Genomic DNA, 17,492 nt, shown 5'->3' with positions numbered 1-17,492 from the left:
TACGTTCATATTTGGCAACTGAGAGTTTTCACTTATTGAATACATCAAATTCAAAGCAAAATAATTTCAAGTACGTCGACAAAGATGTCATCGCGACCTGAAGTGATAACGGGAAGGGTCAACATGCCAGACGACTGACTAAGCACAAACAGGCGATCCATCAAGATGAAACTTAGTATGTAATAAACTAGGCAATCTCAACAAATATGCCATTTGGTATAAATGTCTTTTTTTTTATGGAAAATAAAATTTTGACTAATGCCAATGAACTTTATTTCACTGGTGTTCCCATTTTCTTCGATTGACTCTCCCCGACTCATCTTCAGGCGAATAGGGAAAGCAGTTTCTTTTATTTCTTGCTGAATCGAACATTCAAATCAACAACCGTTAGCCAGTAAAATTTACGAAAACCGCAGTGAATATTTTTCGTCATGCACACTAATAGAAGAGGATTTGATGGGATGGAAAATGTTCCATGACCTGTAGCGAATACAAGCTTTCCTGAGATCCAACAAGTTTATTCAAAATGTATTAGTGAGAGACTGCTAAAAAATTTAGATACTGTATATATTTTTGAAACGGTACATCTCTTTCCAAAAAAATTGGCATTAGATTAATAGCAGAACAATTGGGAAAAATACCATTTCCGCGCGATTGATTTTGAGCATTACATTAATATTCGCTAACGCCCAGCAGTATAGCATTTCACGGGGACATCCTACTTCCTAAGGCGACCATTATTTTTCTCCATAATTTTGCCCAGTTGGCAAAAAACGAGCTGACAACACGTTTCTACTGAACCGTGTCCACTAAGCATAAAAATTGGAAGACACTTTGCAGGAACCTTATTGGTATCTTGTACCACTAACTAGCCTGTATACTTTCGTATGCGAATGATTGTTAAGCATACTGAAAGGAGGCCTACAATCCAACCAAAATTGACAAAAATGCCCCAATAAACTTCCGGCTTGTCGATGCCCCACCCGCGTGCAAAAATACATCTAAGGGCTTCGATTGCGTGCGTTAATGGAATGAAATACGAAAGATAGCGCAGGTAAATGGACATGCCCTCCATTGGCCATAGCACTCCACTTAAAAGCATATTGGGGAAGAAGCTCCCGAGTGATAGCTGCAAAGCACTGGTTTGCTGGTCACAAAGGCTCGATACAACAAAACCTAGATATTCAATAACGTCATTAATGACTGGGCCGACATTGAAATAAAAAAATAGTGTTACCGTAAAACATTCCGCACATCCCTTGTAAAAGGGTGATGAACATCGCAAGCGCCAAACTACCTTGACAAGTAATTTTAAAGACCAGCAGCATTACGAGAAGTACAACTGACGACTGGAACACGAGCACCGTAAATTGCGTGACGAGATGACCCAGTAAAATCTCAGAGGTCCGAACGCCTATGAAAATCAAATTGGCCACTTAGTATGTTATCTAGGTCGCGTAACGGTTTCAAAGTATATTACCGGCAACTAAACTGCGATCTAAAAGACCTTGTTTCCGTTCGTTAATGAAAACAGCAGCAGTTAAGGACACGGCTTGGGTGTAAGCAATTCTGTTAACGTTAAAAAGAAGTTTAAGTTATGTTTTCAAACTATATTCTATTAAGACTTTTACGTTAGGATAATGCCTGGAGCCATGAAATCTGTAAAGGACGGATTCTTTTTGCCGTAGACGGGGTCCATAAACTGGGAACATAGAGCAAATTACATTAGAATTATTTGAAATTTTTTTTCAAAATTAAACAGTTGTTTATGTTACCTCGACAGGAATGCTGGGAATCACCGGTTGGTAGTCGCAGGATGTCACTAGATTCCTGTTGAATTCATTGAAACCACCGACAAGGCGGTGTTGGAGTGTCAAGGCAATTTGTTCGTCTTTTCATCAAAAGTCGATAATGCCATGATCAGATTTATGTTTTAAAACCGGAAGTAAGTAAATTATTTACTTGACCAATCGAGGGTTATGCCTATTCGGCTACCCTCTATTGTTTCTTTATCAACAGCATTGCCATCAACTTGACGCTCCAGCAGTTCCTCTGTGAAATTCGGACCGAAATGAATGACTCCCCAGACTGTTCCTTGTAACGTTGCATCCAGCGCATCAGATAAACTTTGATAAGGGATCTAAAAATCAATCAACTTGAATAAGCACCACCGGAATTTGGATATAAAGCTTTTATCAAGTCACCTGTACAATTGTTGCATTGTCCAAGTATCTCAGATACCGACAACTAAACATTGAATACGTACAGTCTGTGGTGTAGTTACACACCCGACCTACACTCGGATCTAGCTCTTCGTTGACAACAGCCATTTTGAGGGAAGTTGGATCTCGGCCAATGGCTAAACAAAAGAGTGTGGACTGGAGTCCAGGCATGAGAAAAACAAAGGCGAACATCCTGCATAGAAATGTTTTAAAATCATAAGCGGGTTTCAAAACCAGCGCGAGAATGAGTCGGCATTACCCTATATTTCTTATGGTAATTAAAAAATTCTTGCGGATAAGTGCCGCTGTGCGATGACCTGAAGGCATTGATAAGGTGAATGTGCGACTTCCGCGTTTCTTCGCCGGTCGACTAGTAGCCACTGCCGTATCGCAACTGCTGCTCGAGCTACTGCAACTGGATGCCGAACTGTTTCCAGTTGTCAATTCACCGCTTTTATGGACGACTTCTTGTGAATCGAATGGTGCCGCTCCAGAATCCGCATTTGGCGGGTTATTATTTGAACCGACGCGTCGCTGAACTGTTTGGCTATCGCTAATTCTTTCTTCGAGGTTTTGACGGGATGGGCTAAATGTTAAACCAACGATGCCGTGTTCATCGGCCCGTGGAATGACAGATTTGGAACTCTTCCAATACTGTTCATGGATTGTCTAATGAAAAAAAGAGAAAAGTGACATTCAGACCTAATCGACATTCGTTTAGCGTTTTCCAAACTTGAATAACTTGGGCTAATGACCTTAACTGTTACTTACGGCAGAAATGTTGGTTCTGTTTCTTGATGCAACAGCGCTTGTAGCATCTGGATTATCAGTGGTACAAAGAAAGGCTGGATTGTCATGTCCATGATCTTGTTGTGTTGAATCAGTGGGGTGAACAGCACGGCCAGAGGCTGTTAAGGCGCCATGTTTCTTAGCTCGCTCCGTTCTGCTTAATTTGAGAAAAACTTCTTCTAACGTACGAAGTCCGTGTGTCGCAAGCAGATTTTGCGGCGATTCCTCAGCCAGCAAATGACCCGATCTCATCAAACCAATCTGGCAAAAGAAAAAGTATAGAATGAAAAGGAAAGTTCCAAATTTTTCCTTGAATCTGTTGACTGCTCACCGTGTCAGCCTGTCGGGCTTCTTCGATGTAGTGGGTCGTGATGATGACCGTTCTTCCATGGTCTGTACTCAGTCGAACCAAATGGTTCCATATGCTGCAAAGTTGGGACACAAACAAAGCAAAACACGAAAACGTGTTTCTTTTTATAGTTACGAGCATAACGAGAAACGGAACAGAACAACATCGTGCTCGACAACTTATCTTGTCGCAGCTTGAGGCCAACAGAGGCTCGAAGAGAAAGTTTGATCGTTGTAAAGCGCATTTTTGCTGTGGACTGACCTTTTTCTCAACATAGGATCGACACCAACCGTCGGCTCGTCTAAGATGAGTAGTTCAGGTTCGTGGAACAAAGCGACGGCGAATGACACACGTCGCTGTTGACCGCCGCTCAGCGTCTTCACGTAACGATGTCCCGGAGGTAAATCCAGCAGTTTAAAAATGAATTCCATCTGAGACTTGACAAAAGCGCTAGGCAAATTGTAGATGCGACCAAAGTATTCCAGTGTCTCTTTGATGGTGAAGTCGCCATACAGTGCGAGTTCTTGAGGCATGTAGCCAACCCGTGGACCTGGAATCCCGCTCTCAGGTGAGCCGGGCTCACCTCCAAGAACCAGAACATCGCCGCTGTCCAAACTACGCCGGCCTACAATGCAGCTCAATAGGGTCGTCTTGCCGCAACCACTGGCTCCCAATAATCCATATCTAACCAACAGTTTAAAAAAAAAGAAATTTAGGTTTGAGCTTTCTCTGATTTTTTTCGTGTACTTTCAACAGCACGATTGAAGAACTTCATCGCATAACTATTGCGGTTTCTAAAAAAAAAAAAAGGGATGTCTTGGGTAAGAAGACGTATCGCTTTTCAGTAGAGCCTTCCGGGCGTGAAGGTTTTGTGCAGCCTCGATAAAAAATTCCCTTTTCTAAATTGCGAGAATTTCATTACGAGTCACTTTCCTCGAGTTGGCAAAATTTAATAGGCCAATCGTCTGAAATGAAGATTGATCTATTGCCACGACAACCAGTTGAAAGCTTCCCGCATGAACGAACAGTAACGATTAATGGCAAAGACGGTAACTATTCTTCCAAAAATAAAAGTAAAATTCGAAGCATCTGCTGCAGAAAGTGTAACAAAAATCTTGTTTACATGGTTCCTTTCTTAACCGTCATTTCCAAGTTCCGTAATACAGTGGCGCGACGCTTTCCGACGCCAAAGCTTTTGCAAGCATTGCGGACATAAACGGCCGCTTCACCTTCCGATGCTGGTGGACGAAGGACGTCTTCGTCAACTGTAACTGCAGGTGTCGATTCGGTCGACATTGTTTGCGATGTCAACACTTTCGGCTAAAAAAAAACGGTACAACCCCACATGAAGGGGTTAAAAAAAATCACTTGTAGGGTGCGAGAACAAAAAAAAGGGGGAATCTGCTCGTGATTCGATGACCACTACGAAAAGGACGTCTATCTCTTGCAGCTGCTAGATAGCTTGTGTGCGCTGTACAACATAGCGTAGACGGTCGCGCAAAGAAAAGAGAGAATGGAAGGCGCAAGGTAGGCAAAGAAAACTGAGCGAGACAATCCAACAATCAGGTCAACGACTAGAAAAAATGTTCAACGCTCGGTGTGAAAGAATCTGAGAAAAAGAGAGAGTGGAAGAGAAACCGAGTTGAAAATATACCACTTTCTCGCTCGCGGGTATTTGACGGTCGGACGTTTGAGACTCTTCTCTATCTACTGTTCCCTACTATACGTTTAGGCCTACTTTTACATTGTTGAATTGAGTAGCACCAAGTCATAATCATAGAGTATTGTGCCTTTTGAGGGAATTAGGCCACAGGTGTGAAGAAATCACATCACAAAATAACGTGGTGGATGTCACAGGCAAACGTTAGCACGTTACAATAAAATTTATGAACGATTGATTCTAATTTTCTAATCGAAAATTTTATATCTCCCGATTGACTGACCGACTGGCGTATGGAAGAACATAAACGAGAGGCCATTAATCTATTATTTGGCAAACGCTGCTAGTAAAGTAAGCACACGAACCTGTTAAGTCTCTTTGCAGTTTCCAGTCACGATTTACCAAATTACCAGCATACAACCACTCCATCCGTAATGAAGGGACAATAACCTAACACGGAAAAACAATTTTTACAATAATAGTATATTAGCAGAATTTCCTTTCAGTACTTATTTCTCCTTTATGCGATAGATTCCGCAGAAAATTACTCCATACAGCTGGTCTGCAATAAGCGATTGCGAATTACGTTGTAGATTTTACATCCATGCACCTCCAACCATCGGAGAAAATGATTTTCTTTTTTCGACACACAGCCACTGTTTACAAAAATCCGACTCGAATTTCTCCTGTTATTATTAAACGTTACGGGTGTGTAGCTTTGGTGTAAAAATTTCTCGACCAGTGCACCAACTAAACAAAGAATGCTCGGCTACTTACAATTAAAATAACAATAGGAAATGAAAAATTCTCATTAAACAAAACCGAAATGTCAAATAGACCTTTTTTTACCATTGTAAAGGGGTATTTTGAGAAAAAATGCACGTTTGTCACTGTTTCAAACACGCAGCTCCTTGGAGCGGAATCAAGGAGCACTTGTTGCGTGAATAGCTCATTATTGCTACTGTAGGACAAAAGGTACTTCGTCACAGCCTGGGCCCTGCAAATAGCCCAGTTATGACAGTAATTTCAATCTTCAATATTCCTAAAGAAGAAAGTGGTGGGACGATAGATACAGGTTTTTCTTACTGAGATGTTCACTTACTCGTGTCAAGACAAACGATTGATTTGACTTTCTTTCTTAGCTATGCATAATAGAATGCAGCCAACTGGCAAATTCCATAAGACTAGCAAATCATTATAGTTAACTGGTTTGGGTAACCTCACAAGGAAGCTATGAAGTAAAACACATTTTTTAAATATTAAAAGACGGAACCGACAAATTTTATGTCACATATATGCAGTGTGACCCAAAAAAGGAATTAAAACTTTTTTTTTTTTTTTTTTTTACTAAAAGCGATTCTCACACTACCTACTAGAGCACAAGTGATTCAAAAATAGGCCATAAGGGAAATTTTATGTTTTTGTTTTTTTCGTGTGCGTCATTCACTCGAATATGAACGCTTGTAATTATTTGTACCACAAGTTGGTTTACGGCTCTAACCAGTACCCTACTTTGTTTGCTTTTTGAGTAGGCACTGAGACTGATGTATACAGCAAATCCGAAATATGCTCTGGTACACTCAATAAATATTCTGGATTTGACGGGATTTGATAGGATATGACGGGATCTGGCTAGATTTGACGGGATCATGAGGACATAAGGCATTTCGTACGGTTGCCAATCAAATATGCTTGATGAAGTATAACTTTAAAATGTGCTGGTCGATCGTACAGATTAGTCAGGAAGGTCAAATGATTGGGAAAGTCGGAAGTTACTTAGAGTTTACCTGATATCGTGTAAAGTTATCTGGCTTAATCCCGATTGAATCTAACCATCGCCCTTTTCAAGCTTTATGAATGAATCCACAGACTTTGTATCCTTTGGATAGTCACTTAACGTTAAATTGAATCTATTAATAACTCAATATGTCGTCTGTCGAATTTTTCCCTAAGGACACCTTCTACTTAATGACGTTATGGTAATAGCAACACACTTTAATGCTTTACACTAGAAAATTGTTCGATATTTTCCACTGCTATAAAACGAAGAAGAACATAAAACACGAACCCAGAAATATTGGTGACCCAATCGTAACTGTCTTGGTTACTTCTAATAAAAAATGCCAATAACAGATTTATCTTCTCTTAAACTTCTCTTGCGTTGAATTCTTTCTAATCCCTGTTACGTTTATTCTATATAAGTTCACACGATAAGGGTAATATTTGCAATAATGCTTACCTTAATCAATTGATCGAGCCTTGAAGTCCTATCCGATTTCAACCGTACAAATTTCAACAAACAATGCTTCCAATAATGATAAGGGGAAATCCAATGCCCAATCCTATTCCGATACATCGGCACTGCACATGGTTGACATTGACAGACAATCGTGCCGTGAAAGAATATTTTAAAACAGATGCCAAGATCGCCATCTTTGTTAGCTGTAGGCTGTAGGCCGATTATTAGACCTCCAACTCCAAGTCTCCAATGCTCCAACCTTCACAAACTAATGAAACAGACGCTAGAACAGGACCAAGTATGGTAGAAACTTGAAAATGCCATACTTGTCTCTATTTAATTACTTGCTTATATCATTATCACTAGATATGCACAGCTCAGCAAAGCTCACACAATAATTAAAGAAAAAAAAACAGCTAGCTTGCTATAATAACTTCAATTACTCATCTTTCTTCTAACTATTTCTGATATTGCAACATTGATATTCAAGTCAAAAGCCACTGATTTTATCCCCTTTCTCTTGATTTTACCACAAACCGGCTTTTGATAGCAATTGCGACAATAAAAAACCAGTACAAAAGTAACCTGCTGCCACTGAAACTTGTTCGACCTGATCTGGTTGTCTCCAGCTTATTTTTACTACAAATGGCTTCCCAACTCCCCAAATCACCTGTTAGTATCATTTTCAAATTTGGAGAATTACAAAGAAATCTGATCTACAGATTGTAAGCAAAATTTCCTATTTCATTATCAAACAAAAAAGAAATATGTTAATGGTTAAAAGAACATACAGGTGTGAAAGATATGTCAAAGATAGTATAACTATAGGAGATTTAAAAAAATTTGCTTTGTCGTAGTTTTAAAGAAATGCTTTTTTTCGGAACCGTAAACATTATCAAATCTGAAAACGGTTAATAGTTTTTCATAGTTGGATGAAATGTTTATTAGATGAAATGAAAAAACCTAAATCACAAAATATTTTTCTCCGCCAATATTCTGTACAGCAACAACTTAGTGTATTGCAGTAATGCAGACAGAGGAGTTGTCTGAAAGAGGTGCAAGTTGCCTGAATAATTCAGGTTAATTGCAAAAAGAAAAAAAAATGTTTGTCACTTGGCATGATTGAATCTAAGAAAACTAGTTAACTGATGGGGAAGCTGTTGAAGTTAAGTGACTTGGAAAAGAATAGAACCAAAAATAAGATTATTGAGGAAAACACAACAGGCGTCCATTCTAACTTGGCAAAAGAACGGTTCTCCACCATTTCCCCGATCTTTTCCCCGATATTTTACTCCATTCTCGTGTAGATACTCCTTAACCATTGATTTAGAATTGGAATCCTTCTTTGGGGACGCCGGGATTAGCATCAAATTGAAATCCATCATCACTAGCTTCTGGAACAAGATTCGGATCTTCAGCCACCTAGGAAAAATGCATAGTTACATGAGCGTGTAGAAAATTATATCTAAACACGAGAGTTTCATACCTCTTCAGAAAAGTACTGCTCAATGATATCATAAGCCAATTTATAAATGTCAACGTTTTCGTGATTTTGCAAAGTCTCGATCTTATCAAGTCCTAGAATTTGAGAAAGAAGGTTGTACTATTATCTGCGCTCAATTACTATGAACAGAATCAATATTTTATACCTCCACATTCCTCTATTAAAGTCGCAACAGAATCTCTTTCTGGACCTGGTGCAGCCATACGCAACACATTAGAAATGCCGTCCAAAACAACTTGAATAACCTGCGATGGGAAGCCAAAATGAAAATGAATTAGAATTAAAATACGTTAGGTTTGAACGACTAGGTAAAATAATTAATTGTGATATACCTGTGGATCTTTACATGATAAGAGGTGACAGAAGGGAGAAATAACACCACATTGAACTAGATAAGCCACTTGCTGTTTGCGTCCGCTGATCGTCAAATTAGTTACAGCCCATGCAGCTTCCTTTTGAGTCTGAAATTCTCCCTGTACATCGATATGAAATAATTAGAATCGAGCGTAAAAAAGCAAAGCTTGCTGCACTTTTACCCTTGACAGATGCTTGAACTATCAAAGGAACTAGACCAGCATCGATTACAGCTTGTACTTGCTGCTGATTTCCCGCAGTCACGTTGGAAAGGAACCACAATGCTTCCTAGGAGAGAAATGAAATACCAAAAATAGAACACAGAAATAGACAAATACAACCTAACATTGTCGAAAGTTACCTTATTAATTTTCTCTTTATGGTGATTTAGAAGAGTTTGAAAGTGGGCCAGCGCATCGCAATTCAAGACACACTGAGTTTGTGCATCGGTACCGGTGACTATGTTGCCTACAGCCCTCAATGCAGCTGTTTGAACCTAAAAATTTTATGTTACCATTACACTATTGGAAATGTAAAACTGAAACAAAGTTTTTACCTTGACATCTTTATGTGAAAGAAGAGGCACCAGGCTTGGCACCACACCATTATCAATAACCATTTGAATTTGCTCATTTCCACCGTCGGTCAAATAACTAAGTGCCCAAACTGTGTCAACTAAAATCTGTACAAAGAAAAAGAATGGAAATTAAGGCTGACTGATGCTCTAAAATTTAATTTTCTTACATTCGTGTCAGTATGATGGATCAGGGTATTAAGAGCTGGCAACAGTTCACGTATGGTATCAACGTGCGGAGGCGGATCTTTGTTGCGACAGAGATTCACGATAACCCATGCCACGTTACGGAGGAAACTAATAGGTATCGTGTCTGTCACGAAACCCAGTAAGATTGGAACAACTCCCAAACTTATAACATAATCTCGCAAATGTGGACCATCGCCTATGATATTTCCCAATGCCCACACAGCTTGTTCACATACATTCGGATGAGGTGAGTGGAGCAACATCAGAAACAAGGGAACAGCATTTGCCTCCACAACCGCCTATTTAATGCAAATTAAAATAAAAGCTTCAAATTTGAATAAGAAACTGTAGTTATACTGTACTTGAGTCTGGGCAGACGTTCCAGAAGCAATGTTTGTTAATGCCCAAGCTGCCTCAAATTGAAGTGCGGCACTAAACATAAAAAAGAATGAATGTGAAAATAAACATGTAAATATAAAAAGAGAACAATAAACATAACACGGAAGTAGGAGCAATAACAGAAGCACACGTGTCCACATCAACCTATTTGGCTTCAGGCAGTTGAGTGATATATTACAATTTCATACTTGTCTTGACGTTCTAAGCATTTCACAAATACTGGTAGAACTCCGCTTTGAATGAGCGCATCAATCGGTGGATTGCGATCCGATGACAGGAGCTTTCGTGCTGCTTGCACTGCTGCTAATTGGATCTCAGGATCTGGACTAGATGCATTAGCAACAATCTGTTCCAAGCCAGCCAGTGAGAGGCCTCTCTCTGCTTCATCTTCATCTGCTGACAACAAGGTTACAACACATGTATGACTTCATTATTTGAAAAAAATCTGACAAATGAACTGAAATTTCAAATTTAACCATTCACAGTTAACTTCATAGCTGATTCATTCAAGATTTACTTCTTACATAACAACTGTTATTTAGATCTAGATGAAGTGAAAATTTCCTATAATTTTCAGACCACTACATTTGAAATGCACTTTAAAAGTGATTACCAATTGCACAGCTGTAACAAAGATCTGATGGACATTAAACAGTAAGAAAACCCTTATAATGAACCACCATGAAACAATGAAATGGGGTTCATAAAGAAACATTTAAGAAAGCAAAAGAGTACCTGTAGAGTCAGTATTAGGCACATTCCGTTTCTTAAGGAGAGTTTCTTCTCTCTTGTTTTTCCTCAGTTCTACTGTAACTTCATTCCTCCTTCTCCTCATCTCCTGAAAATAGAAAAATTATCGTTATGTTACTGACAGACCAAAAAGAAAACTAGTACTCCCTAGTGAAATTCGGACAATCGAAAATAGGATACCAAAAGAAAATTTATTTATGTCCTAATTGTGTCATCAGTCTTACTTCCACATCTTTGCCCTGGTTCTTGTAAGTTTGCAAACGTCCTTTCGCATTACTATCGTGTGACGCCATGGCTGAATTCAGTACATATAACTTGAAAACAGTTCCACACCCACTTCGAATGATTTTATAACAGTTACGATGAATATAAAAACCAAAGACAAAAACTTTCAACACGGAATTACACGACCATCATCATGGGCGATACGATACAAGCCTAGGCCATCTTACGGCCAAAAATTATACTTTCATTGACATTTAAGTATTTCAAGAAAATGAAAATAAAAACTTCAGTGATGAAAAAAAAATCTGATTTACAAAATCTTGTTTTCCGAAAAATATTGTTTTCATTAAGTTTCTTGAAAGGGCATGCAATTCTCAAAAATAGTTACTGACAACCGGGCATTTTTTTTACTGAAAACTGGCAAACAGGAAACAGCAGATGTATTTAAAAAAGTAATTCAAAAGAACGCACCGGGATTTACTTCGGAAATCAAGTGTTAATTTGAATCCACGCTACCTACTACGTATGTTAATTAAAAATTATGAAATTGAAAAGAAAATGTTTAGTTCGCAATCTTGGATGATTACCTCTTGTTTTATTGAATTTTTCAAAGATACAATATCGATCCAATGACTTTGACATCAGTGGGTGGCAATTAAATGTTTTTGTGAACGCTTATTCTTAACTTAACGACTTTTATTTGCTTAGGTGTGGTAAGTGGAATGTGCCTCTAGAAATCTGTCTATCTATGTTCGGTCTATGCTTTACCACAATCAACCGTATACCAAATAACTTTGAAAACTCAGATAGTGCTGCTTGGTTACTTTATTATATTGTTTAATTTTTTGCTGATTATTAACCAGTGACCGTAATGTCAGGTTTGAGGTAAAACATGGCATTTTTGCTGACGGCAAAACAAAGTTTGTTCAGAAACCTTATTTTAGCCAACTGCTACATACGGCCTTCGCTTTAGTCTAGGCCTATTTTAGTTGGTTGAACATGCAACTGTGATTTTAAATAGTGCAACAAGAATTTGTGCATGGTGATTGTTTAAAAAGGAATATTTATTAGATAAAGTGATCAGGGTTCAAATAATTAAAAAGAAGTTTTGGTTTCCCAACTGGATTTGTCCTCGCTAGTACCATCAGGACTCAAATCGGTTGAGGGTAAATCGGTAGATTCCAATTGAAAATCTTCAGTTGCCACTTGGTCTGTAGCGTTTGATAAGCCATTGGGGTTTGGCTCGGGAAGGATTTGCTCCTGTTGTGGCCCAGTTGCCAGTGGTTGTTGAGCCGCTTGGTAGGGTGTCTGTGGCGGCATGTACATCGGCGGCTGATAGGACTGGTACGGTGTCTGTGGTGGTACGTACGACGGGTGATAGGACATCATTGGTGACACGTAACTTGGTGGTGGGGGACCGTATGAAGGCGATGGGTACGATGGTGCTGGAAAGGAAGCAGGAGGTGGTGGGGGACCGTATGAAGGCGATGGGTACGATGATGCTGGATAGGAAGCAGGAGGTGGTGGGGGTCCATAAGAAGTTGGCGAGTAAGGGGTTTTCTGGGGGTAGGCAATTGCCGTTGGTACGGGTTGATCGACTAGACCAACCAAAACAATATGCGGAATTCTGAATTTATTGGCAATTTTATTGCCGGAAGGCGAGCGACGAAGACGGGTAACCACCCCAGCTTCAATGGTAATTATTAAGACTCCACACAAAAGGACAACCTTAATACAATAAAAACGAAAATTATTTGCATTTAAAAGCGTAACAGTTACAGTAAAAAGAAGTGATAAATGTAATATACCATAATAGGGACCTCCATTGCGGTGACAGGATCCAGTTGGATGTTTCAAAAGCGGAGAGTAGTGCGTTTGTGCTGGAGTCTGTCGTTCAGGCAAGTTATATACCCATCATTTTCCAAAGCCTGACCTTCAGTTTCTAAATTAATTCATCACTTAATCACCTTCTTAGAACGCTGTTCAATAGCTTTTCAGAGAAATCGGTAATCGATTGCTTTGCTTTTTAGTTACCATCAGTAGCAAGTTTTAAATTCGTTATGCGACTGAAGGCCCTTTGCATCATAAAACCAATTTTGATGCGAATGAGTTCGTCTATACCTGATTAGTTATCGAAACTAATCGGCTTAACGAATTTTCTTACGCCTCCTAGTCACCTCATTATTATGACAGTCGTTGAACTTCTCTTTGTGATCATTGGCACCTGCAAAAACAGGTTGCAATCAAATCGACATGATTTGTTAGGTTCTTTTACAAGTCACTGTTGCTTTTCATCTAAAAACTCCATCTACATATGCGTGGATGGTACGCGTTAAGTCAGCACAACATCACTGAATATCAACAAATGCAGTCAAATTGCACGGTTACCACTGCAGTCACTTGCTAAAGAGAAGGCGACGAAAATGCGAGGACCCCAAACTAAAGGCCTAAATCTGGCACTTTAGCCATGCCTTCCTCCTTCCCCGCAACCTGATAACTCCCGATAGTCCCATTTTGATTGTCATATCAAATTACCCATACGATTCTCAAGCCATCTTTCTTAGCCACGACTTCAAACAAAAACAAGAGCTAAGAAAGACAAATAATCAACGTATTAAAAATACTTGTCTTGGGAAAAAGACAAACAGGAAAATTAAGAGGAAATGTTTCATTTAGAAGATATTGTCACAACTCTCACTAGCCTCACAAGTCATAACAAATATTGCCAGGGACTACCACTACCTTCTACCTGTTCCTTAGACATTAGACTACTTGTACTACCATGGTACTACTGTACTAGACTGCTAGCACTAGACTTTTAGTGTTTAGACATTTTGGCAATCATGTCCGGCATACCGGCAATAGGGGGCGTTTACTTTTTTTTAGAACTGGCAATATGCAGCCCCTAAACAAAACAAGCAACAAAATCAAAACAAGGCATGGGACGAGATGAGACGAAGGCGGAGGGTTATTTCGGCTTCTGGGAAGTTAGATTCAACGTTGAAAATGCGTTTCCGAACAGAAATTTTCAAAGAAAGGATTTCTTTAGAAAGTGGCGAAAAGCAGCAACTGCTTGAAAGCGAAGGCGATACATTTAAAAATCCCAAAAAGGAATCTCGTTTTTGTTGTTCAATAATGACACCAATTACTTGTGTGGATAGCAATATTTGGTGTTTTATCAACCACCCTTCTTAGGTCAGCCATTCCCATATACTTAAATGTAGCAGATGAGAAGTTTCTGGAAATAAAAAAATGCCCTGCATGCTTCGGAGTTCAGCTGTGTCCTGCTTTCCTCACTGGTGATATTGTTCCAGAGACTTGGTCAAGATACAAAGCAACTCAACTTACTTAATCAAAGAAATGTTTATTTTGCTACTTTCCACGATAAACATGTAAGTCTTATAATCAACATATTCATCATACCGTCCTTATTCATTTTGTAGGATCCTAATGAAAGTTGAATGGTTACATTGGGTCACCTTCAGTTGATAAAAAGTGCTTTATGTCCTTCTAATTTGCAGGTTGTCCTAAAAAAGCTAGCCCATAATTCAAGACTTGAACAGCTTGATCGTCACATACTAGAGCAATCAGTAGGACTCCTCAGAAGCCCAATTGAGCAGCTGAGTGTGTCTACAGCTGTTCGTCCGTACACGCACCAGAATGTGTGGCTAGACCGGGTAAAGGATTTGGAAGGAAATGATAGTACGCTTGTTCATCGTTTACGCACCTTTGACCCCACATCTCACGATCTAAGGAGTAATGCTCTAGAGGGATCCGCCAATCTGTTCCGAGGAAGTGAAATGTTCATTTGTCCCTCTCAGCGAAAGCTGAATTATATCGAAAATGAATTTGTTAAGAATAATGTTGGACTTTACCGACTAACATGTCTGTATAATTTGATGACTTTACTGCTACTCAATTCAGAGCCTTTAATTTTTCAGGTAAGCATACTCTTTTGCATTGCGCGTGCCATAAATTTGTTTCATCAGTGGTAAAAAAAAATCGTATCTTAGTCTTTTCCAGCCAACAAAGGGTGGCCTTTTCCTGTCTACTACGGTGCGTGTGGTCGAGTGATAGTAGAAGAATATGTCGGACCTAACCTAGCACAGTGGCTACCTGATGCTTCTTTGAATGAACGCATTAATGCGGCTCTACAGATGTTAACAATTGCTGACCAATTCACGAACGGGACTGCTGGCTTCAGACTGTATGTCACTGATTTGAGTCTCTATAATATAGCCGTTGGTTTGGATGGAATACTGAAGATAGTGGACGGTGAAAATATAGTAGTCGTCGATTTAGAAAAAATCGAAAACGGTAATTTTTCTTAGATATTCAATAAAGCTAAATAGCATGAATTCTGAAATTTTTTATGAACTTTGTCAGATCGACCAAACAACTTTGATGTTCCCTATGCGAGTGATAATGCCGGTTGTGAACATTTACCTTCCGATCCCCACTGCGTGAGCTACAGTGAGCAAGATATGTGTAACCGGCTTTATAACGACCACAACTACTTTGCTGTTTGCCAAGAACTGTTTTCATCGCTGGATAGCTTTGGATTGATGAACGGTTTACCCGATTACATCTTAGAACGTTTCCCGCTTATTCTCAAGTATCAGTCCGACTGCTATTCATCTTCAACTCCTGGAACCCGAGAGAAAGCAGCTAAGAATCTTATCTCAATCTACGGAGAGATACTTTCGACCATCTAGTTGTTGCAGATGGGTGATCTCGAATTTTTACCTCAATGTCTTCCTAGTTCTTTCCTGTCGTAAAAATCACAACATTACATTAAATGTTACTCGTGAATCTCATCTACTTTTCATTTTGCCATATGTTTCCTAGCGGAAAGGCTTGACAACATGAAAAAGATACGTATAATACAAAATACCCGTACACAGACGAAGAATACGAGTAATTTCAATTTCTAAGACGCTTCAAGTTTCTTGGCGGTGTACAAGATTTCTCGTTTCGCGTTCTATTGATATCCAACGAAGAATGCTCTTTCCTTCCACCTTTAGTATGAGTTGAAATTCTGCGTGGAAAACGCAGCGGATCTCTCTCGAGTTCAGCATTACGCTGCTGGGTGTTGGACTTGGGCATTCTACTGGAATGTGATACAACTTGGATCGGCCTTTTCCATGGCCTGTCAACACAACCAAATCGTAACTGACCTGACTCTTTTCTACCACCAAAGCCTCCACCTAAGAAAGGAATAAAATTATTAGTCATCCAAATGGATTATTTAGGTTTCAAAGTATGTTGTACTATACCAAGCCTTCGAGGAATCCATCCAGGGAGTGTGTTTTGAAATTCAAATTCAACCAGTATTTCTTTTCCTTTTAAAATAGTTTTTTGTTCTTTACTTCTAGCCAGGTGGCAATCACGTCTACTCCTGAATTCCACAAATGCATATCTCTTTGAGAATCCAGTAACAATATCCCTTACAACAGTTACATTCTCAAGTGTGCCATACTTGGAAAATAGCTAGGGAGATTCAATGGATAATGCAAAATAAAAAAGTGAGGATCAAATCACATAAGTCTGCTAATACTCACATTTTCCAAATCCTTTTCCATCACATCTTTGTCTAGCCTACCAATAAAGAGTGTTCGTTCAGGATTGTTTTTAAGAAGGCGATTGGGATGGTAAGAAGCATTGCAAGCTCTTACAATTCCATTATCATGTGGATCGGTATGAGTTCCATCAATACTACCTACCTGGATAGGATCGTAAACTTTGGCATACGAAGACCAGCTTTGATCAAATTTCGACATTTTCGGTGAATCGAATAGCTATTCTTTATTCGTGACACTGCTTATAGTTGTGAATCTAATATTAACTATAATCACTACTCATCTGTGAAAGAACAAATATTGAATTGATTACCATTTAAATTTAAATAAGGAACCTAAAACTAAATAAATGAACGAGATAAGCTAAATCAAAATATGTCTTTTCCTCTCCGTGAGACTGCTCAAAGCTCAAACAGAGCTCATTTTCACTAGCCCCGCCTGTAAAGGGGGAGCTTAGTTTAGCATTGCATCTTGGTTGGTTCTTGTTCTTGGAGAAAAATCCGCGTTTTAGGAAGGAAAACTTAAATTTTTCAAACAGATTAAAATCTCACTATGCAATCAAGTGAATAAAGACAATAAAGAGAAGACAATACAAACTTATGTTTAATATAAAAATAAATAAGCAAAATTAAAAAATTACGCCACGTATGCGCATTCGG

At 39.1% G+C, this 17,492-nt stretch overlaps 5 protein-coding genes across 11 annotated transcripts; 1 reads left to right on the top strand and 4 right to left on the bottom strand.

The window, feature by feature from the left end:
• Nucleotides 1-550: 550 nt before the first annotated feature.
• Nucleotides 551-7,496, bottom strand: LOC116922041 (ABC transporter G family member 20). 2 transcript variants are annotated; one of them, XM_045172000.1, is made up of 15 exons: nucleotides 7,260-7,496; nucleotides 5,870-6,017; nucleotides 5,530-5,789; nucleotides 5,386-5,470; nucleotides 3,622-4,044; nucleotides 3,343-3,436; nucleotides 2,994-3,272; nucleotides 2,482-2,891; nucleotides 2,205-2,415; nucleotides 1,963-2,140; nucleotides 1,776-1,891; nucleotides 1,632-1,702; nucleotides 1,481-1,569; nucleotides 1,238-1,414; nucleotides 551-1,176 (listed from the first exon to the last, which is right to left on the bottom strand). In XM_045172000.1, the coding sequence occupies exons 5-15, from the start codon at nucleotides 3,891-3,893 to the stop codon at nucleotides 869-871; spliced, it is 2,205 nt and encodes a 734-aa protein (XP_045027935.1). In that variant the 5' UTR covers nucleotides 3,894-4,044; nucleotides 5,386-5,470; nucleotides 5,530-5,789; nucleotides 5,870-6,017; nucleotides 7,260-7,496; the 3' UTR covers nucleotides 551-868. The 2 variants fall into 2 exon arrangements, with proteins under 2 accessions (XP_045027935.1, XP_032784327.2); XM_032928436.2 differs by lacking the exons at nucleotides 5,386-5,470; nucleotides 5,530-5,789; nucleotides 5,870-6,017; nucleotides 7,260-7,496 and adding an exon at nucleotides 4,484-4,854.
• A 757-nt stretch (nucleotides 7,497-8,253) lies between these two features.
• Nucleotides 8,254-11,477, bottom strand: LOC116922053 (importin subunit alpha-3). Its single transcript, XM_032928464.2, is given in 13 exon segments — nucleotides 8,254-8,681; nucleotides 8,746-8,837; nucleotides 8,909-9,008; nucleotides 9,096-9,236; nucleotides 9,300-9,311; nucleotides 9,313-9,405; nucleotides 9,479-9,613; nucleotides 9,674-9,799; nucleotides 9,862-10,179; nucleotides 10,243-10,312; nucleotides 10,468-10,672; nucleotides 11,015-11,117; nucleotides 11,254-11,477. Coding segments are annotated over 13 exon segments (1,560 nt in total). The 5' UTR covers nucleotides 11,323-11,477; the 3' UTR covers nucleotides 8,254-8,585.
• Nucleotides 11,478-12,300: 823 nt separating this feature from the next.
• LOC116922070 (extensin) lies at nucleotides 12,301-14,421 on the bottom strand. Of its 5 annotated transcripts, none has more exons than XM_032928498.2 (3): nucleotides 13,222-14,421; nucleotides 13,063-13,141; nucleotides 12,301-12,982 (listed from the first exon to the last, which is right to left on the bottom strand). In XM_032928498.2, the coding sequence occupies exons 2-3, from the start codon at nucleotides 13,078-13,080 to the stop codon at nucleotides 12,350-12,352; spliced, it is 651 nt and encodes a 216-aa protein (XP_032784389.2). In that variant the 5' UTR covers nucleotides 13,081-13,141; nucleotides 13,222-14,421; the 3' UTR covers nucleotides 12,301-12,349. The 5 variants fall into 5 exon arrangements, with proteins under 5 accessions (XP_032784389.2, XP_032784388.2, XP_032784386.2 ...); XM_032928497.2 differs by having other exon boundaries at nucleotides 13,063-13,212; nucleotides 13,289-14,421; XM_032928495.2 differs by having other exon boundaries at nucleotides 13,063-13,196; nucleotides 13,289-14,421.
• An 81-nt stretch (nucleotides 14,422-14,502) lies between these two features.
• On the top strand, nucleotides 14,503-16,159 carry LOC116922055 (divergent protein kinase domain 2A). Its single transcript, XM_032928468.2, has 4 exons — nucleotides 14,503-14,646; nucleotides 14,776-15,195; nucleotides 15,268-15,571; nucleotides 15,641-16,159. Exons 2-4 carry the CDS (start codon nucleotides 15,055-15,057, stop codon nucleotides 15,967-15,969), a joined length of 774 nt encoding a protein of 257 aa, XP_032784359.2. The 5' UTR covers nucleotides 14,503-14,646; nucleotides 14,776-15,054; the 3' UTR covers nucleotides 15,970-16,159.
• On the bottom strand, nucleotides 15,609-17,305 carry LOC116922067 (U11/U12 small nuclear ribonucleoprotein 35 kDa protein). Of its 2 annotated transcripts, none has more exons than XM_032928486.2 (4): nucleotides 16,816-17,285; nucleotides 16,531-16,744; nucleotides 16,155-16,461; nucleotides 15,609-16,023 (listed from the first exon to the last, which is right to left on the bottom strand). In XM_032928486.2, the coding sequence occupies exons 1-3, from the start codon at nucleotides 17,032-17,034 to the stop codon at nucleotides 16,178-16,180; spliced, it is 717 nt and encodes a 238-aa protein (XP_032784377.2). In that variant the 5' UTR covers nucleotides 17,035-17,285; the 3' UTR covers nucleotides 15,609-16,023; nucleotides 16,155-16,177. The 2 variants fall into 2 exon arrangements, with proteins under 2 accessions (XP_032784377.2, XP_032784378.2); XM_032928487.2 differs by lacking the exon at nucleotides 15,609-16,023 and having other exon boundaries at nucleotides 16,067-16,461; nucleotides 16,816-17,089; nucleotides 17,147-17,305.
• Nucleotides 17,306-17,492: the final 187 nt, after the last annotated feature.

This window comes from Daphnia magna, linkage group LG4, assembly GCF_020631705.1.
Source record: "Daphnia magna isolate NIES linkage group LG4, ASM2063170v1.1, whole genome shotgun sequence".
NCBI classification, from domain to species: Eukaryota; Metazoa; Arthropoda; class Branchiopoda; order Diplostraca; family Daphniidae; genus Daphnia; species Daphnia magna.
This window is presented reverse-complemented; position numbering and strand designations above follow the sequence as displayed.